The sequence below is a fragment of the Rhamphochromis longiceps genome, linkage group LG4 (assembly GCF_057381845.1).
Source record: "Rhamphochromis longiceps isolate RC_006_pf linkage group LG4, R_longiceps_female_GT1.1, whole genome shotgun sequence".
NCBI lineage: Eukaryota > Metazoa > Chordata > Actinopteri > Cichliformes > Cichlidae > Rhamphochromis > Rhamphochromis longiceps.
Window position 1 is genome coordinate 10,920,524 of NC_140560.1, and position 20,734 is coordinate 10,941,257.

Genomic DNA, 20,734 nt, shown 5'->3' on the forward strand with positions numbered 1-20,734 from the left:
GTACTTGATGTTTATCAGGCTGTTTTGATTGAAACCACTGTGTAGTCTTGCATAAACCTTGCAGACGGTGCCTCTGGATTTGCAGACTGGCGTATTGTGGTCTGTTAAAGAAGGGTGTGTGCCTGTTACCAGGTTATCCCTCTCTCCACCTTCCCTGGTAGACACCATGGCAGGATACTGGAAGGGTGACCAATAGGTGTGATTGAATCAAAGAGAAACTATGTAGGTAGTAACACACCCTCTCACTAGTGATGGAGGGGAGTCTGGGAGGTTGCCAATCCAGTCTACATGTTTTATAGACTTGGAGAAGGCTTATGACGTGGTTTCTCAAGGGATTCTATGGGAAGGTGCTTCGGGAGTGCACTTTCACATCCCGTCTGCAGCGTTAAACGAGACGTGTTAATTGTGGTTGTTGGACTTTGCCAAGGCTGTACTTTGTCTCCACTCCTGCTTGTGGTCTTTAGAATGTAGGCTTCCAGGCAAAGCTATAGTGAGGAAAGCATCTGACATAAGGATCAGTAGGTCACACCTCTGCTTTTTACTCACCCAAAGGGCTGAAAGAACAAGACTGAGACTACAGGTGGCTCAATTTTCTTTACCGGGCGGTTGGAAAAAATCCAAAACTGGATGAGAACTTCAAACATTGCCAAAAACTCTCTATAAGTGATTCCTCAGGAGGAGCTATCTGGAAATAGTTTGCTCAGGGTACTGCTGCTTCCCATGTAGTTATGGCAACTCTTAATTGGATGAAGGAGTTGGAGGATGGATGTGTGGATGAATATGTAGGAGGACAAATTTCATTTTCTCATCAACATTGAGCTTTGTTGAGTTCCTTTCTACACTTTGGACTCTCCTGCCTGACAGAACCCACGCTCAGTGTTTATTTATTTGATGTTTTTTCAGGCTAGAATCGGAGGATCACAGCACTTACAACAATCTCATTAGAGAGACTTTACAAGCTGGAGGTGTGTGAAATTCAGAGCTTGTGAAGAGTGACGGTGATTGTCAGAGCGAAGGCGGCAGCCACCCTTAGAGAAGTTTCATGAAATTAAATGAAGCCAGTGCTTTTGCAAAGTGTGACAGTCGTTTCAAACCAAGGGTCCCAAAAACCCAGCCCGCCCTTTATGTTACCCCTCTGGGAATCCTTTGATTCCTCAGCACTCGCAACATCAATCACTTCGCTTCACAAAGACAGAAAGACTTTGCTGATACCCTCATTTGAAGTCTTTGGGTTAACTAAAGGAAATAGTGCGCTCAGTGGCTGGCAGTTCATTTGTTTGCATGTAGACGTTGAGAAGGTCAAAGCTGCTGTCATGTTGAACTTTAGAGTGGCTGTTTCCTGGAATCAGGGCATATCAGAACTGGCAATCCTTTCATTCCGTTGTGTCTTGTGGGTGTCTGATCACACACATTGTAATCCTTCTAGTGTTTCAAGATCTGTAAAATATGGCTCCACTTAGGTTTATGTACATTTTTACTTTTTCTAATGACTGTGTTTGGATGGATGGCTGGATGCCACTCCATCCTGATTGATGTCCTTTGTCTCCCCTTCTCGCTGCACAGCAGCATCAGACCTAACTGGCTCTCTCGCTGCTATTGTCTCTGTGCATCAACCATTCCAGCGGTTTTCCCCTCTGTTTTCAGCTGTCGTTCGGCCCCTTTTATTTTTCCATAAGAAGCCTATATAGGTATAATTGTAGCGTTGCCTTCCTGCTCTGTGGCTAGTTGAGTGCTGCTTATGCCACTTACACAAGGGTCTGCAGCTTTTTCCGGCTGTGGTTGTCTTGCCGTTCCCTTGAATGGATCTCATAGGGTCCTAACTCTTGCTCCTTTGGGCCTGGACTTTAATTAAATGTTTTGTTGTCTATACATTTCCTTGCTGAAGAGTCATATTTCTCAGTCTTTTGCTAGTCATTTCCTCAGTCATGTTACAATGTAAACATCAACTGTCTGAATTCATTTCACTATACTAGATCTTTTTGGAGACACCATCATCTGTTACCTCAGTCAGCCCTTTAGTGCACCACGCACACACACAAAACCCATGCATTCACTCCCCAGTACTTGTTAATAATTAATTAGATCGTTGGAGAGGAGAGTGATGTGTCTCGGGGAGCATGCGTGTGCTCACATGCTTTCCTCTGTGTTCAGGAAGAATGTGACCGAATGTGATGTGTACCAGATGTTTTAGAAATGAGGTGGGTTTCGCTGGAACGTAATGCATTCCCAGGGATGTTTGCGGAAAGAAATTCTTCCTCATCTGTCGAGCATGTTCTTTACCCCCCCCCCCCCCCCCACACACACACACACACACACACACACACACACACACACACACACACACGATGGCTGTTTTTAGTATCATGTGCATGCTCACTTGTGTCACTTGTGTGTCTTTCAACACCATAAAGCTGATTGTCGGTTCCTTTAATTTTGTCCATGCAGCATGTCAATAATATGGCTTTCTCCTTCTGATTTCTTGTGGTAAAATTCTTTGAGCTCAAACCAGACTCAGATTCAGACTGATGCTTGACATGGTGCACGTTTGAGTACATGCGGCATGGGGGAGAGGAACAGGCAGTTCTGCTGCAGGCTTGAATGGCACAACCTGCTGCCCTCTCACCTTTAACATAAGAACTAACCAAGCCAACTTCTTCAAGGTGAATGAGGGGCAGGAGCACAGAAGCCTGAATCAAATACATGTGAAGCATTGCTTAGACCAGTCTGTTGCTACTATCACAGTTTTTTATGTATGCAGTTACAACAGCAATGATGAGTGGGGTTTTTTTTTTTTAATATATTAGAAAGATTTTAAAAAGAGTTGACTACATAAGAGAAAACATGCCAACATTTACACTGTCCTAGCATGACAGTTCAGCACCACCCCAACTGTCCTCTAAAATTTGCTTTTCTTTTTTCCTTATTTTTCTGTACTTTTAAAATTTGCATTTGTTAGCAGTTATAAATGCCAACACTAATATACTGGCTATTGGTTAACTGAAGCCCAACCTTGATGTTGGGGCTGAAATATTGGTCGGGCTTTACTTTTTAAACAATACTGAATTTGATGACATTCATAGAAGTAGTATTTATTTTAAATTGCACTGGAATGCATTAGTTTTAAGTAGGTTTACATAATACTAGGATTTGAGAAAACAGTTTACAACATTATATTTGTTATATTACAAGGACTTCTTCCTTCCCTTATCACCCTACTGGTTGCGGCAGATGGCTGCCCCTCTCCAAATCTGCTTCTGCTTCTTCCTGTTAAAAGGGAGTTTTTCCTTCCCACTGTCACCACGTGCTTGCCCATAGGAGGTTGCATTGGGTTGCCTCTGTATTATTGTTGGGTCTTTACCTTACAGTATAAAGCACCTTGAGGTTAATAGTGTTGTGAACTGAATAGAATTGAATTAAAGGAACTTTATGGCTTCTCAGGAGCCATACTTAGTATCTCCTCAGGTGCTTTTGAGGACTTGAGTTTCATTTTGTCTGCTCAGAAATGTAATTGTACTGGCATAAAAACATGTATATACCATTGATAACACAATATGACTAGCTCTGCACTCTGTACACCTTTTTACGCAGTAAGAGCAAAGCATCCAAATAAAGTTACAAGCAGCAAAACAGATTCTGGAGTAGACTGAACTTTAAATGACAACATTTACCCTGTGTAGTGTTTAATTAACAAAAAGAGGCAAAAGTGAGATTAGTTACTTTGTGTCATACTTTGCATCAGCTAACCATTTCTTTTTTTGGCACAATTTCTTCAAAATAAAACTAACTTGGCGCACTTCCCTCTGTACTAATAGTGACTGACTGAATCATAAACCAGACTTTCACTGTTTTATGTTTGTATTACTTTGATGTAATGTATCATCCCTCTTTGAACCCATGACTCAGCCACATCAGTGTCCAGACCAATTAGGGGCAGCTTCTCAGAAGGGCTTTATTCCTGAGAAAAGCAAAACTATTTCCATGTGCCTGACTCACCGGCTGCAACCGTGAGCTCCAGACACCCAGGTGGTTACTGAGCTTCCTAATCCATCCACACTTGCACAAGAGGGAGTAAGTGGCTCTGCCTCATCACCTCAGCAACTGCCACAAAGGCTCTCAGAGTACAACAGTACTATCGAGTCTGCACAAATTTTGGAAGGGAGAAAGAAAGACTAAACAAACACTCACTCCTGCAGCTCAACATCATGTTATAATGGGATAGCTGGGCAGGGATAGCTCAGTAGGTAAAGTGGTCGCCCCATGACCGGAAGGTCGGCGGTTCGAATCCACTTAACGGCTACCCTGAGGTACCCCTGAGCAAGGTACCGTCCCTACACACTGCTCCCCGGGCGCCTGCTTAGTGGGCTGCCCACTGCTTCACAGAGTGAATGGGTCAAATGCAGAGAAAAACAAGTAATTTCCCCATGGGGATCAATAAAGTATCCATTATTATTATTATTATTATTATTATTATTAATGAAAAGTGCAATGTGGTGTTTTTTTATTATTTCTGTTTGTTTTAATGACACCAAATCTTAATTGTGCTGAAGTTTCAACTTTAAACCTCCAGCAAGGGAGTTGGTTTCTCTGCTGCTGTCGACATGTGCTATAAATACGCAGTCTAATCAAAGGAAAGATTGTTTGTGTAATCTGTACCAGCCTTGGCTTGTGTTTGGCTCACAGCTGTAATGTAGTCGTTCTCAGCACACTGTTTTCCGACTCGAATCCTAAACTAGACGAATCGTTCCCTGCGGCCTACCCATGCACATTCCTGCCACTTTTCTAACCAGGGAATTAAAAGAAAATGCATAAAAATAAAAAAAGATATCCACAGTTTCAGATGGAAGAAAAAACCCTTAAGTTGCAAAGTTGTATATTGCAAACCAGACCGGAACACCTCCAGAATTTTTTTAGGGGTGGCCATGTATGGGGGCCACTAAAAGTCTTGGGGCAGCACACTAAAAACAGAACAGTGCAGGGGCACAGCAGAGTGGCAAACAAACAAACAAACAAACAACAAAATTGTTACCAACATAGGACAGTCTTGCCAGGGATCAAGGGCCAGCAAATTTTGGGGGGTGGCCAGTTTCCCCCTTGGTGATGCCCCTGAAACCTGATCTTGTTGGGATGAATATTAAACATATATCTAATGCTTGACTTTTTGCTTTTGTTTTTCAGTCCTCTGCGCAAAAAACCTGGTGAAGAAGGACTTCTTCCGTAAGTATTTATTGCCTTTTATTTATCTTTTCATCATAAACCTTTTAAACCTTATTCAGACTTTCATTTAACCAACAACCATGGGAATTTGGTATGAAAGTGAAAGTGGTATGAGGACACTTTGGGCTGACAGAGAGGCCACTGTTTGCAGCTATGCTAGTATTTAAACAGTTTCATTTCAACAGATTTTCTCCAAATGTTCCTAATATGCAGTGTGTTTGGTAAATTTGTCTCGTATCGTAGAATGCCTTTAAAACCCTATAAGTGTAAGTTTTGTGCAACTGTTGCTTACTAGGTTCTTCAGCGTAGGTGTCAGCAAGTGTCACGTTTTGGTGTGTTTGGGTCAGGCTGTCATGGTGAATGAGCGTTTAAGACCCTCTGCTCGCTCAGGAGCTGAGCAAACATTCAGTTACGTGGAGAGTGGTGCTGCGAACATGGATACATACACCACGAGAGCCAAGTCTGTATATTACAGTGTACTTATGTGAACATGCTGATCCAAGCTACAACTACTTTATTTGTAGATAGGAAAACATCAATCATAGAGGCCAGGCGCTTTTTGTGAAATAGTCACGAAAAAGTCTGTTTTGTGCTCAGGCACAATTTTGTTTTTTTTGTTGGGTTTTTTTTTCATGACAGAATGGCTTTAACATGTATTTCATGTCTGCAGCTTGTATTTTGCCCAGACAAAGCAGGGATGTGTCTCATGCTCACAAGTGAGGAGTCAATCCGATTGCAGGATGGGAGAGGCTCTCTGGAGAGCAGCTAAAAGACAGGGAGTGCCACAAAGCAACCTGGCCAGTGAGCCAGCCAGTAACCGTAGCTGGTTAGCAGCAACTGAACTTTCAAAATAAGAGGACGGAAGATTTTCTGTTACTAAGTACATCACAGTTCTCTAAGACGGATACAAAATACAAGTCTCAAATCTAGTCATTGTGGGAAAGCTGCTCACCATCTGCGCTGCTATCATGCTACTCTGCTACATGTGCTGCAGACAGTACTAGACTGATGTAACGAGTGCAGCTGGAGCCGGTAAGCTAAGTAAACGGTGTTATGACACTATTTACAAATTCCCCTGATCTTTGTTTTCTCCCTATCAGAGAATTTTGGAGAACATATACAGCAGGGATGCCAAACATAAGGCCCGCGGGCCAGAATTGCCCCGGCAAAGACTCCAACCTGGCCCGCTGGCCGTGTTTGTAAAATGTTAATACATTTTACAGCTTGTGCTACTAATAAAGAACACCTCCACCGTCTTTCATACTACACCAAAGTAATAATCAATTAAAATAACAGCTTTTGGGTTCCCCAGTGTTTTTACAATTTAAGTCCAACGAGTTGTGTTGATAGATTTATTTAATTAAATAGAGCAGAATATATTTAGCTGCGCTTCTTTCTCTTTTATTGAGATATCGTAGGGATTAAATGTGCAGCTAAACTTACGCAGACAGAAAGTGGATTTTTACTTGTCCGGCCCACTTTAGATCAAAGTGTGCTGTATGTGGCCCCTGACAAAGAATAAGTTTGACACCCCTGATATACACCAATCAGTGATAGGCTGCTACAGGCTAGTAGCACTGGTCCCACATTCTCAAACTGTTCTGGAGCACAAGAACTGTAATTATCATTTGCACCATTTATACTGTGAATTAATCATTTGTTATGTAAGGTGTCCCGTGCATCCTTGCACTGCAATGCGTTAACACCAGAGGATGTCAGTTGTCATAAGAATAGAAAAAGTTTGTGGAAGTAATAAAATGGTAATCTTTAGCCTGCCTGGACTGGTCCTGCAACAGAAATCAGTGTTGTGTTGATCACTGCATGTGCATTGTCTTTGTGTCTTGTTAAACTGTTTATTCTTGTGCTGCGGTGTGCTCTTTTCTCCCCGCAGGCCTGCCTGATCCATTTGCCAAGGTGGTCGTGGATGGTTCAGGACAATGCCACTCTACAGACACTGTGAGGAACACGCTTGACCCAAAGTGGAACCAACATTATGATCTGTGAGTCTCAGAGTCATTTTTCTTCTTCTTCATTTATTTATTTATTTATTTATTTATTTATAACACTGAATCATTTCTGACATCTGTTTGTAAGGATTTAAAAAGTCTTCTTTGGTTTATTTGAATACCTCCCACCGCCCCACAGACTAAATCTGATTACAAACAGCAGTTTGAGGCCATGCTTGGCTTATTGCAGTGCCTCTCAATTAGTATGCCTTTCTTTTTATAACCTTGAAGTGTGAGACTTTGCCAACCGATGAAAACAGCTCTTGCATCTGGCCTCTCACTTATTTAAATACTGTGTAATGACATAACCCTTCAGTCGAAAAATGTCCCTTGGAACAGTATTTAAGGAATCAGAAAAGGAGGGCCGTCTCCAATAGTATTTTCTTCCATTGACTGAAACACGTGCATGTCTTGTTGTACCCCGATTGCCTTTTTCCCAAAGATGGAGTGTCCTGCGAAAGTAACCTGGAAAAAACAGAGACAGAGCGTGAGTGAAAATGTGAGAGTGAAAGTTTCCAGTATTGGCCCAGTGTTTATCCAAGCCGTCATGCGTAGCCAACAGCGAGAGGAAGCACGTGTCTCCGTTTGTTTGGTTGCTGGGGATACAGGACCCTCTCTCTACAAGGCCCCACGCCTGTCGCATTTGACAAGAGGGAAAAAGTCACGCGCACGTACGCACACCTCGGGGATGAATTGTTGGAGCGGAGAACACAGACTCGTGGCTCAGTGGAAACGTCTCTGCTCTAATTTGTCCCGAGAGCCTGCAGATATCGTAGACTGGAATTTATGTGAAAACGACTTGGGTTTTTCTGCACCGGTGATACGTTTACCATGACTGTATCCCGTTTTACTGTCTGTGTTTATTCTCGTGGTGAACAGCAGAAGGACCCTCAGGTGGTGTGTTGGAGGAGAGAGGTTTTAATTGACTGAGAGCAGCTTCTCTGGCTGTCTGGCTGGCTCACACTTATTAAAATAGGGCCTGCAACACCTGGTGTTCCCAAAAGAGCCTAGTGCATTAAAGCTGTTGGCAGTGACTCTTTTTTTCCATTTGTTGTGTGTGAGGGTGTAGAAATGATGTGTGTGTGTGTGCTGGGTCTTCATTTCTTGGGCATGCTGCAGAGAGCAAACTGGCCCATGGTCTGTGACCCTTCAGCATTGTTGCAGGATGTTGCCAGCATGCCAAGAATAGTAGACGCAGTCTAGCTAGCTGCCTGGGTCGCACAATCCTTCTGCTTGCTCTCGGTTTCTAAAACAGATCCGTAACACTCATAGGATATGACTGAAATAAAGGAAGTCTAAGCTGAATAACTCCTGTTGGGGATTAGTAGAGGCAAGGATACTGTAATTATGAGTAATAAAACCGTTCGTCTGGAGGACCTTCATCATTGTAGTAAGTGACGGGAAGTGTCTTCCTGCATTTTTGCACTCTTTTGTCATGCTGTCACATTTATTCAATTAGGAATCCATCAGATATAGTGTTATTAAATAATACATCTGCAATGTTAAGTGCCCTGTCTAGACTCAAATTTCTTTACACCCACCCGCTTATCCATTCCCCTCCCATCGTCTGAGCTCTAATTCTGTAGAAGCGACAAGTTCAAAAGAACTAATAGCTGGCTATTCCAGTTTCTCAGCTTTCCAAGGTACTACCAGTACTGTGCAAAAGTCTTGTGCCACCACTCATTTCTTTAGGTACGGTAATTAATTGAGACATGTGCAAACATACATACTAATATAAAGGCATAAACAGAATTTGTACAATTTTGAGTGCCAATATTTGGTATGATGACTTTTATTCTGAACTCTTCCATCTTGTCATTTCTTTAATAGTCTTCAGGAATAGTCGTCTGCCTTTCTGTTTAAATGACCCCACACTGCTTCAATAATGTTGATGTCTCGGCTCTGGGGAGCAGAGTCCTTGACTGATAGAAAACACCATATATAATTCTCCAGCTATGCTTTTATTACATTGGCAGTGTGTTTAAAGCCTTTGCCAATCAGACACTTTCCTGATTGCATACATTTCTACATTCATAATTACATCAATTTTTACAAGACCCCAACATCACTGGCTCAAATGCAGCCCAAACCATGACAGAGCCTCCACCATGCTTTACAGATGTACACACACTCCTGACCACTTGTGTATATATTGACTAGAATTTGAATCAAAAATGTCAAATTTGGATTCATCACTTCATCAGACCTGTTGCCACTGATTTTCAGTCCAGTTTTTCTGTAATTTGACATACCTCAGCCTTTTCTCCTGCTGCTTTAAGAATAGCTTCTTGTCAGCCACTGTTCAACTGAGTTTTTTTACTGCAACTTTTTGTGTGTGTCAGATGTTGCTTGTCCTATTTAGCTCTATCCACTGATGTTAGGTACTACTTGACTGGCAAATGACTGACCTTGCAATATAATACATTATTAATTCTATAATAAAAATGGTGTATTCTATTACTTTGAGCTATTTCAGTTCCAAATCTGTCATAATTGCTTGTGTCTTTTGGTCTTAAAATATCTTAAACACACATTTGCTAACAAAGGACCTTAAAAGATATCGTCTTAAAATCAGTTTTCTGTTTTGCGAGGGTTTTTTTCCCGTTAAATCACTGGGTTAAGTGGTTTTGTTTTCGAGTCCAACTCCTGACTGTTGTTTGTTGCTTTGTTTTGGCTGGGATTTGGTTTAGTACATGTAATACATTGAAAGAAACCCTGAGGATAATGCTGAAAGCAGCCTCGCTGGGAAGCCTGCTTGTTTAGGTCCAGTAAAGTCTAACAAGAAATGACTTGAGAGCGATGATTGCACTTTGTGGTTAATGATGTAACTGTTGTATCTGTAGCAAGCAAGCTGTTGTGTATGATGAAATGGTTTGGGTTCCTTAGAATACTTCAATTTAAACTTTTTATATTTGTTAAATCAAAGAGGTATTTTATTACTGCCCTTTTTTAAGAGTCTTTAGGAAACAGATTTATTTTTGTTGGTGTTCGTCCACAACACAAATATCTGACACTGATTCACAGGTCTGGGATTTGTTGCATTTGTATCTCTGATTATGAATTTTTCATTTTGGTGTGTATTTTTTCTTAAACCTAAAATAAAACCAAAGATTCCTCTACTTAATGAAAGGTGTATTAAAAAAGCACATATGGCTCTTTAAATCTGCTGCTTTTCCTTTAATGCCAGTTTTCCCATTGACTGTGTGTGTGTGTGTGTGTGTGTGTGTGTGTGTGTGTGTGTGTACCTATTACAAGGATCCAGATGACTTTGGTTTGGTTATAATACTTCCCTCCTGTCATGTCTGTCTGACATAGTAGCGCTCTCTCTCACATCGCACCCCAGACAGGCATTTGGCACTGACTCAAAATGTCCAGACGTCTTACTCACAGCCTCATTGTTTCATATCCCTTTTGGTAAGCAGCATGATAATTACAGTGGGATGCAGTTCTCCGAATCGTACAGACGATTAGTTTTAGACTGAAGGAGGGAGCCCACCCGAGCAGATGTGCCGCAACAGGTTCACATGCTGAGATTTTATCACACTGAGGCCTGACATACGAGGAGGCAGACACGATAAGGAAATAATTCCACTTATTTAGACGCGTCTCTCATTGCCAGCACATCTGTAACTCTGTGTGTGCCTGATCATGTCCTTTACTTGCATAGTGGTCAAACCAGTTAATCTTTTAAAGAGAAAATTATGCCCATTTCCAGCTCCCTTTTAAAAAAAGAAAAAAAAATTTCATGGAGTCTACTGGCCTATCCCAATTATTTTTCCCAGTTCCCCCATTCCCACTCCCTCAAATGCATCTTATTTCTGATTGGTTGCCCCTTGCTGACAGAAGATTTGACCCACCGAGTGGGAGGGGCTTTTGTACCTATAACCTGAGCTCAGTGCCTGTGGTGGTGATGATGATGATGATTATCTCTCTTTGAAATCAGACCACAGAGCCAGGATGATAAAAAGTAAAAAGACTGTTGAAATGGAGCATTTAAAGCAGTTTGAAGCCTGAGCTTTCTGGCTCTCAGGAGTTTGTACTCAAGCTGACCTCATTATTTGAAAGCTTGACCAATGTACACCAGTCAGGTACAATGTTATGACCATTGAATAAGATTGTGTTGGTCCTCCTTTAGTTGCCAAAAAAAAGCCAGACCTACCCATCAAAGCATGGACTCAACTCGACCCCTGAAGGTGTGCTGTGGTATCTGGCACCAAGATGTTGGCAACAGATCCTTTAAGTCCTGCAAATTTTGAGGTGCTGCCTCCATGGATTGGACTTGTTTGTTCAGAACATCCTAGAGATGCTCAATTGGAGGAAAATTTGGAGGCCAAGTCAACCCTTAAAATTGCTATTGCTTTCCTCAAACCACTCCTGAACCATTCGTACTTTTTGGCCTGGTCCATTATCCTGCTGAAAGAGGCCACGGACATGAGGAAATACGGTTTCCATGAAAGGGTGTTCATGTTCATGAAGCAATTTGGGTAGATGGTACGTGTCAAACTAACAGCCACCTGGAGGACTCGAGGTTTCCCAGCAGAACATGGCTTTCCATAGGTCATCCTGGTCTCAGGTGTTCCCCAGGTAACCAATGCCCACAAATACCCAGCCATCCAGGCCGCCTTCTCTCATCGCTCCAGTTCTGATGCTCACATACCCATTGTTGGTGCTTATGGTCGTGGGAAGGGGTCAGCATGGATACCCTGACTGGTCTGCAGCTATGCAGAACCATACACAACAAACTCCATCTAACGCTGGTTCTGATAGAACCAGCGTTAGATGGAGATAAAGAGAGATAATCATTGTTACTCACTTCACCGGTCAGTGCTCATTTTCTGTCTTACAAAAAACAATCAGGCATAACATTGTAAGGAAAACTATAATAGGACCTTGTAATGTTCTCAGTACTTGCAGTACAACCGTAGCAATCGCTGTCAGTCATAACACGGGCTAGTTTTTACGCTAAGTTTGTGTAGTGTTTACCTACAAAAACTTGTATACCTATACCTGTTATTATTTCCCTCTTTACTCTGTCTCGTGACACCATTCCCATTCAGTTAGCTTGAAATAACAAATAGTATCACAGTGAGACTAAAGCTGGGGTTTTTTTTTTACACAGGAACTACAAAAGATGTCAGAAGAATTGGGTCAGGACATTGTCTGAAGTTTTCTTTTGTAGATGTAGCCCACAGCTGGAGATCATTTACATCAGCCATGAGCCGCCTGAACGAGGCAGAACACAGGACAGCCAATCAACAACCGCGAATTCACCTGCAGCTTTTTTCACATCGCCACAGATCGGTGCAGTCGGGCATCACAAAGCCTTTGTACTGGAGCTGCATTTACACTTGCAACTCCTTCCACTGCTGTCTAGAAAAGCTCATGTCTAAAACAACCGTAGACCATCAACCTCTGAAAAACAGGAGCCTCTATGATGTTTAATAGGGTGATATCCCCTCAGAGCTGCTAGCGCTGCTGCAGAGTCGGTCTTGCTGTGTGATATTTCATCCTATAATTATTGACTTGTCATTTAAATTTTTTTTCATCCTCTTTAAGTGCAATCATTAACCATCTTCAACCGAGATTACAGTGGGTTTTAACATTATGTCGAGGGCTTACTGTACAGCTACTGCACTTCTTACCTCATCATAAACTCATAAAGTCAAAATAGTTTACTTTGAGGCAAACAGCCTTCAAATTATATAACTAATGTTACGGCCTTCCATGTTTGGCAGAGCAGTTAATGACTGTTTATACCCAATCATAATTTCAGTGCTGCTGGTTTGATCAAAGAAAGTCATTTGTACTTTTCATATATTGAGGAAAATGGTTTTCTTAAAATGTCTTGTGTGTAAATTGTATAAGCCAAAAGAAAACTCGATGTCAGCCCAAGTTTAAAAATCCATTTTGTAGCAAAACATAGGGCTTATTTCATTTCCCCTGCACGCTGGGAGAGTATTTAAAATGACGACAGATCAGGGGGCATTTTACAGTTAAAGTGGTTTTGTTGCTGTGGTGTCATCGCAGGAGTACCGTGGCCTTCTGTCCCACTTTTATTGAGGATGGCTGGTGATAAATGATTCAGAGAATCCCACTCCACTTGTGGTGCTTCGTCTTCTTCTCAGGCACAGAGGATCAGAAAATTCCTCTGAGCTTGCTCACCTACCTCTTCCACATCCATGTGTGCCGACTCCGCCTCGCTTTGTAGTCCTTGACAAGGAGTTTTAGTAGTAACCTCCGTGACGTGGGTGCGTCTTTGCTGTAGTGCCGGGGAAATCCTCAGGGAAATTTCTATTACCTTTCACCAGATGTCTGTTTGTTGAGCAGTAAAAGAGAGTTTCTATGGCACATCTCATTAAATACGTGTACCTATTATATCTCCTTTTCTCTTTCCCAACAGATACATTGGAAAATCGGATTCCATCACCATCAGCGTGTGGAATCACAAGAAGATCCATAAGAAGCAAGGAGCTGGCTTTCTGGGCTGTGTCCGCCTTCTGTCCAATGCTATCAACCGCCTTAAAGACACAGGCTGTAAGTGCCAGTGATGCTTTAATGTATCTGCCGCACATTATGATGTTTAATTTTCCCTTTTTTCCCTAAACCCTCTTTAACAGTGTAGCTCTCTGTGGATTAACAATATATTTGGCATTTTGTGTCAGCACAAGTAGCAAAGTGATGTACTTTAATGCGTATAGATTTCTGCATCCAGGTTAAGATTGTCTTGTAATATTCAAATCTCCAGCCCAACCTTATACCTCTGAAAAGCTTGTACAAACATGACAAATGACAGCTGCTGGTTATAGGTTATACTTCATTATCATTATGAACATTATGACCAGATGGATCTTTTTAAAATTTTGCCAACTGGCCTCGTACTTTTGGCCCCAAAAAAGCAACTAATTATATTAATTGTTGAAATTAGCAGCTCTAAGTCTGCGTTCATGGATCTCTGTGGGAAAAGGATGGACTGCACTGTTTCTTGTCTAATGTGCGTTGGGATCTCGTACGTCAGTAGTCGGAGAATGGATTGAGAAATTGACAGGCAGATCATGGAGTATCTTCAGCGATGTGGAGAGATGGGAGCCTCAAGCTGCGGGTAGTGACCTAAAAAAATAAGATCACAGATACAAGCGGTGAAAATGAGTTTCCTCCAAAGAGTTGGTGAGGGATGAGGCGTGGAGCTCAGTCCTTCAGAAGAGACTTAAAGTACATCTCTTCTGCAATGAGCCAGATGAGGTGGGTAGAATGCCTCACAGATTCTTCCTGGGTCAGGTGAAGTGTGCATGTCCAATTGGTGGGGGGGACCTGAGGGCAGACTAGAACAGGCTGAAGGAAATCTGTCTCCGGCTTGGCTTAAGGCCGCCTCAGGGGAGGGGGTGGTCAGTGTAGCTCTGCTGAGACTTTGATTAAAGGAGCACTAAATTCCCAGGAATTAAAGAAATGTAAAATATTTTGGAGCATAGTTAATAGAAGGATGCTTCCTAATAGTTGTCGGTTGATTATTACGAAATGTATATTTGACATATTAAAATAATTCTGATTCAGATAATGAAGGTCCTGAAGACTAAATGTGTTAATAAGATATGAATACAGGTTAAAACGTGAGTCCTCTCCAGGTTGTTGTGAAAATTGATAATAAACATGCTAAAATACTGCTGCATTGTACTTTTCCTTGACATCCAGTTGCTTAATACATACAGAGACACTGTCAGGCTCCTACTTAATATATTGCATTAAATTATAATGCATGTGGAACAGGATATCCGTAATCTTTGTTTTTTCAGACATTTTCTTTAACGGGACTTCCTTAAAATTGAGATTTAAAGAACTCTTGCTCTCCTCACACTTAAAAGAGGGCTTTTCCTTCCAAACTGACTGTTAATATGTTCATTGCATTAATTAGCAGCTGCTAGGATTAGCCTGTGCTTTGCTAATGAGACAGAGGGACTTGATCTCAATGAAAACAAGTATGAAATCACAAACTTTAAAGATGATCTATTACAGTTTTCCTTATACTTGTCACACATGTGTAGTGTGACAAATGCTAAAGGCTCAGTTTCAGACTGTTTTTTGTGCTCGTGGCTCTGTATGATGTAGTTAAGAGCAGATATTCCTAATATGGTCATCTCAGTCACAGGGCTCCACCCACATGCTGTTCAAAGCTTTTGTTTGCCAGGGGTAGCGAATCGGAAGAAAGCTGGCAGAGGAGGCCAACCTCAACAGCAGGCTGATGTGAGGTTTATTTTATCTGGATCTTGTACTTTAAAATATGTCTGGATGACCTCAGTTTTTTTTTCTATTAGCTCTTTATGCGTTATTTGATTTACTCGGTTTATTACAATCTGCTGGAGAAGATGACAGCAGTTAAATTGTCATTTACGGCCATCAGACCTCCACAGCTCACTGAAGCTGGACTATCTGTCCACACCGCTGTTGCCAGAGCTACGCGACTGCAACTTAGAGTGGCTCCATTTAGTGCCCTGTCTCACTCGCTAAGCCTGACAGAGGCCAGACCGGGGTGTGAGAGGGGTCAGCACTCTGCCCCTGCCAGAACAGGAAGAGCCATTTAACATCACCCAGCAATTACGGTAAAAATGTCTCATGTCAGAAGCTAACTGGATAAATGAGACGAAGGTCTTAGTTAATGGCTCCCTATATAAAAGCCCTGCCAGATTGTTGTAGCTTCAGCAAAAGCGGTCTGGAGTGAGTCTGAGCCAGTACCTGCTCCATGGGCCTGCGGTCTTGTAGGCAGAACCGTGAAAGAATCCCACCAGTTTTCCTAGAAGCTCCTGACATTGTTGTTTTCCTGGAGGGACACAGGAAACCTGAACCTTGTGCCACAGCTGTGAGTGGTTTGCCTCCCGCTTTTCCCCTCGCTGTCTCTCTCTCCCTCTCTCTCTCCTGGCCTTCTCCTCACCCCTCGGGTTTCTCCTCGAGTCTCCTCTGTAGACTGGGAACATGTGCGCGCGCGCACACACACACACACACACACAAATGCCATTGTGACTAATCTCGCTCTATCTCCGTCTGCCGATCTAGACAACCGGTCATTTCACGCGGACATGCATAATTGTGCAGCTATTTAAGTGTAAGCATAGATATGTAGTGTTGTGGTCTCTCCCCTTGTGTGCGTTTGTCATTCTTTTGTCTGTGTGTGTGCTTTTACCAGCACTTGCCATTCAGTCCCCTCCACAAGCCTTACCGAGGGCACAGAGTACAACTTTTGTGTATAATTGTAGAGCGTCTCGGGTTGACTGTAACATTTATACATAATTGCAACGTTTATGTTTCATGTCCTCTTGTATATGACTGTGCAAGTATTTACATGTATACACTTTCATCCAACCTCAGCACGAGTACATTTTCTGTTTTGTCAGTGGCTGCTGACCTCCGGCCAGCCTCGTAACGCTTCGACCGTTGCCAGTTTTGGTCCCTGTTTAGTCTAGACACACATCCTGAGCTGATCTGCATGACACCCAGACAACAGAGAGCAGATAGTGGCATTTCTCATGTCTGCAGGCAACTTCTTTTTTCCTTTCTCTCTTTTCCGCCTGATCTCTCTCCGTTTCTCACTCACTCTCAAATTCCGCAGACTTTAAGAAGTTCAGACAAAGAGTTTCCAGACTTTGGCAGAAGTTCATGTCCACGCTAAGGCTGAGCGGAATAGTGCAGGCTTTGTACTGAAATTTGTCAAATGTTTGACCCCAGCATTTGAACTGAAGCCCGCTCTGTACCGATGCTCAGTGAGTTTTTGTTTTTTACTGCCAGTGGCTGTTCCACGGAGCAGACCATCTGTTCCAGGGCACAGCCAAGCTGTGGTCTGCAGACAGAAGAATGAGAGACAGATAATGACGGAGACTCTGAGTGATGTAAATGATACAGAGCAGTGGGAATTATCCAAAGTGTGCGGGGAGATGAATACATCCCAACACACGCTAGTTTACATGTCTTTCTGAAGTTGATGAATCCTTTTTTTTCTTTTGTTCTTTTTACTCCTCCTTTCATCTCTATTCTCATTTCCTGTCTGTCTGATTGGCTTCTTCCTCTCCTCTTTGCCTCTCTCACTCTCTCCTGAACAGATCAGAGACTAGACTTGAACAAACTGAGTCCCAACGACAGCGACACAGTCAGGGGCCAGATAGTGGGTGAGTACGGTTTTGTGTGCCCGCTGTAAAACTATCCGGTGATACTTTATAACTTCCTTTGACAGAGGTTGTAGAAGAATCGCAGTGTTCTGTTTTGCTTCTCACGTGTATAAACAGCTCAAAATGAATGCGACCTGCCAAATGTTGCTTGAAAATCTGCTTCTTTTGTCACACACAAAATACATCACTGAAGCTCAGATTTACCACGTGCTCCCGGCAGAAGTTTAAAAACAAAAAAAGATCTGGAAGGAAATGCATTTTTGTTTAACCAGACCCTTCAGCATACCTCTGATTTGAAAAAAAAAAAAAAATTAAAAAGAAATAACCTTTTCCCTGCTTCTACTAAAGACACAAAGTTCCATTTTGTGCATGGATAAAATATCTGTGCCTACGCTGTGAGTTGCAGTCTAGTAACACGTGTGTGTGTGTGTGTGTGTGTGTGTGTGTGTGTGTGTGTGTGTGTGTGTGTGTGTGTGTGTGTGTGTGTGTGTGTGTGTGTGCGCGCATCTGTCTGCCATGTGTTGCTGTAGTGAGCCTGCAGTCGAGGGACCGGATAGGCACAGGAGGTCCTGTGGTGGACTGCAGTCGGCTGTTTGACAATGATCTTCCAGATGGGTGAGTGAGTCGGGGAACTCTCTTGTCTTCTCGGAAGAGATATTATTTTTGAAATTCATATAAGAATACGATATCTGCATGTAGTGAAAGGGGGCAGCGCGTCTACTAGATGCTTCTGTGTCTGCTTAACCGTGTGCTGTGTCTGTGTACGTTTCTGCTGCCAGCTGGGAGGAGAGGAGGACCGCGTCTGGGCGCATCCAGTACTTGAACCACATCACACGCACCACACAGTGGGAGAGGCCTACCAGGTGAGTACACTCTGCAGAATCTCAAAGCCAGACCTCTTAAATCAAACAGCAGCAGGCTGATGGAAATCCACATCACTGGCCTCAGTGCTCCCAAACTGGGGAGCTCTGGAGAAAAATTGAGTGGGCTCCTTGAAGGGGGGAAAAAAAAACAAAAAAAAGGTGTCAGACAAATTGCTTCAGACAGTGGCGTTAAATGATACGGAGGAGCTGAGAAGAGCAGAAATGAAGGCATCTCTTTTTTTCCTCTGCCTTTTCTTCTTAGGTTCTTTTTTTTTTTTTTTTTAATGTCTCAAGCAACCTCTTTTGTATTTATTACTCGATTCTGACGTCAGCCACACTCTTCTGTTAATTATTGAACTCCTCCTACCTGCCTTTTTGCCCTCTCAGGCCGGCATCGGAGTACTCCAGCCCCGGCCGTCCTCTAAGCTGCATTGTGGACGAGAACACGCCTATTAGCACGAACGGCGCCACGCCCACCACAGCGTTACCGCCGAGCAACGGCGACCAGCGAGCGCAGGAGAGACGGGTCCGTTCGCAGAGGCACCGCAACTACATGAGCAGAACCCATCTGCACACGCACCCTGACCTTCCCGAGGGATACGGTTAGTATTTGTGAACATGCGCACAGCCTGGTGAAAAGACTAAAAATGTCACATTTACATGCTTTTTGCAGGTTGTGCACCGTTCTGAGTAAGTGATTGCAGAAGATTGACAAACTGTCATCATTTGCTGCAAATGCACTGAAAGAATTCCTATACGAGTCATGGCTTCCCATAATGCACGGGGCATTTCTTCTTCACTGTTTATTCGCCACTCTGAACGTAATCATTAGTTGTGATTCATCTCTGGCTCTCTTCCACAATTTGTCTCTAGTCCTTTCTTCTTCCCCTCACCCCCAACCGGTCTAAGCAGATAGCTGCCCCTCCCTAAGCCTGGTCCTTCTGGAGGTTTCTTCCTGTAAAAAGGGAGTGTTTCCTTCCCACTGTCGCCAAGCCATTGCTCATAGGGCATCTTCTGATTGTTGTTTCTCTGTTTTCTTTTCTGAATTTTTTATATCTTTTATCACTTATAATAAAATCATTCTTACTGGTGGCAAGAGTCATAAACTCCTACTCCTCCTGACAGACAAACAGGTTATTAACTAATCTGACTAATCAGTTCAGTTCTTTTGAAATGGTGAAGTTGAACTTGAGTTCTCTGAAAAGATAGTCTTCCAATCTTTTAAAAAAAAAGTGATATAATTCAGTGCACTGTGCTAATAGTTCTGCACTTGACCCAGATTTTCTAATCTTAATGCAGATAAATCTCCAGCGAAAGCCGCCTCCACAACAAATAGTGCCATCATTCTACTGCTGTTGTGTTAATTGCTTGGCCCTCCTCCCTGCTCAACGCTGAGCCCAGCTAATCTGCGTCCTCATTCAGTCGGCCGCTGCTCACATGACTCTGCAGTTCGACACAAGGAGCCTGAAATACTGGCTCCGTTTTAGACCATCTAATTGAATTGATCTAACTGTTAAAAGCTGGCTGCAGACACAGTCTTCCCCCCTCTGTTCCCCTGATTTTTTTGTTTTTTTGGAAGCAGACAATCAAACGCATTCATATAAAAGCAAACACACACAGGCTGTGTTTCCCTGCACAGCTCAAGGGAATTTTGTTTATCCTCACAGTAACATCATCTGCAGGATTTGGGAGCCAGAGCCATAGAAGCGTATCACAGCTTTGCCCTCAGTCCCTCAGATTAGGAGGCTCCAAGCATTGCTATGCTTGGTCCTCTACCTCCTTTGCTCCCCATCTCTGTACCTCTTTCTCTTAATCGAGTTAACATGAGTGCCAGAAGAAGCAACCTCGGCTGGACCGAAAACAAGTAAAGATTATGATGTTTAGGCATCAATTCATTCAATTTTTTCTGATAACACCAAAAGCTGCTGATTCAGAGAGTGACCTTTCATTTGCACATACAGCCAGTGTAACAAGACCGTGAGAAAGCCTCCTGTACTTGCTTAGCATGTCTGAATAAAGCTCTAAGGATCCTGTGGCTTAATTAAAGGAGAAGCTAGAGCGAGGGGGGTTCATTGTACAGCCTGCAGGACAGAACAGACCTGCCAAAAAGATCCAATCTGGCCTATTTAGATGACTTTCCAGGGGGAGGGTGTATTTATTTATTGATTGATTTTTAAATTGGATCTATGAATTGACTTTACAATGTTGTTTCTTTGAGATTAGGCTTGAACCGGCCCATAAACTGAAACCGCACTTGGAGCTAGACAGATCCAGCAATATAAGTACGTCCTCACTCTGCCCTTACTTTGTTAATTCTTCGGGGTTTCACGTAAAACCTGTCAGCAGCTTTTTGGTTCCCGCATGAGCCAAGAGATGTCTGCCCGCGCCTCGAGCGTGCAGCGCGCTCATCGGCTAAGTGGTGGGTTTGTAAGGTCGTGTGTACGTGCGTATTAAAGTAGGCTAGCACAGCCAAAGGGATGCCAGCGAAGAGCTCTCTCTTGGC

At 42.8% G+C, this 20,734-nt stretch overlaps 1 protein-coding gene across 2 annotated transcripts in view; it reads left to right on the forward strand.

Annotated features, from left to right (window-relative positions):
* Positions 1–20,734, forward strand: part of LOC146671069 (E3 ubiquitin-protein ligase SMURF2) — a 55,023-nt gene that overhangs the window by 18,039 nt on the left and 16,250 nt on the right. For both annotated transcript variants that reach the window (XM_085403240.1, XM_085403242.1), the window contains 7 exons: positions 5,176–5,214; positions 7,106–7,214; positions 13,621–13,754; positions 17,303–17,368; positions 17,899–17,983; positions 18,148–18,231; positions 18,619–18,833. In XM_085403240.1, the coding sequence (XP_085259366.1) occupies positions 5,176–5,214; positions 7,106–7,214; positions 13,621–13,754; positions 17,303–17,368; positions 17,899–17,983; positions 18,148–18,231; positions 18,619–18,833 (732 nt within the window). The remainder of the gene's footprint in view (positions 1–5,175; positions 5,215–7,105; positions 7,215–13,620; positions 13,755–17,302; positions 17,369–17,898; positions 17,984–18,147; positions 18,232–18,618; positions 18,834–20,734) is intronic.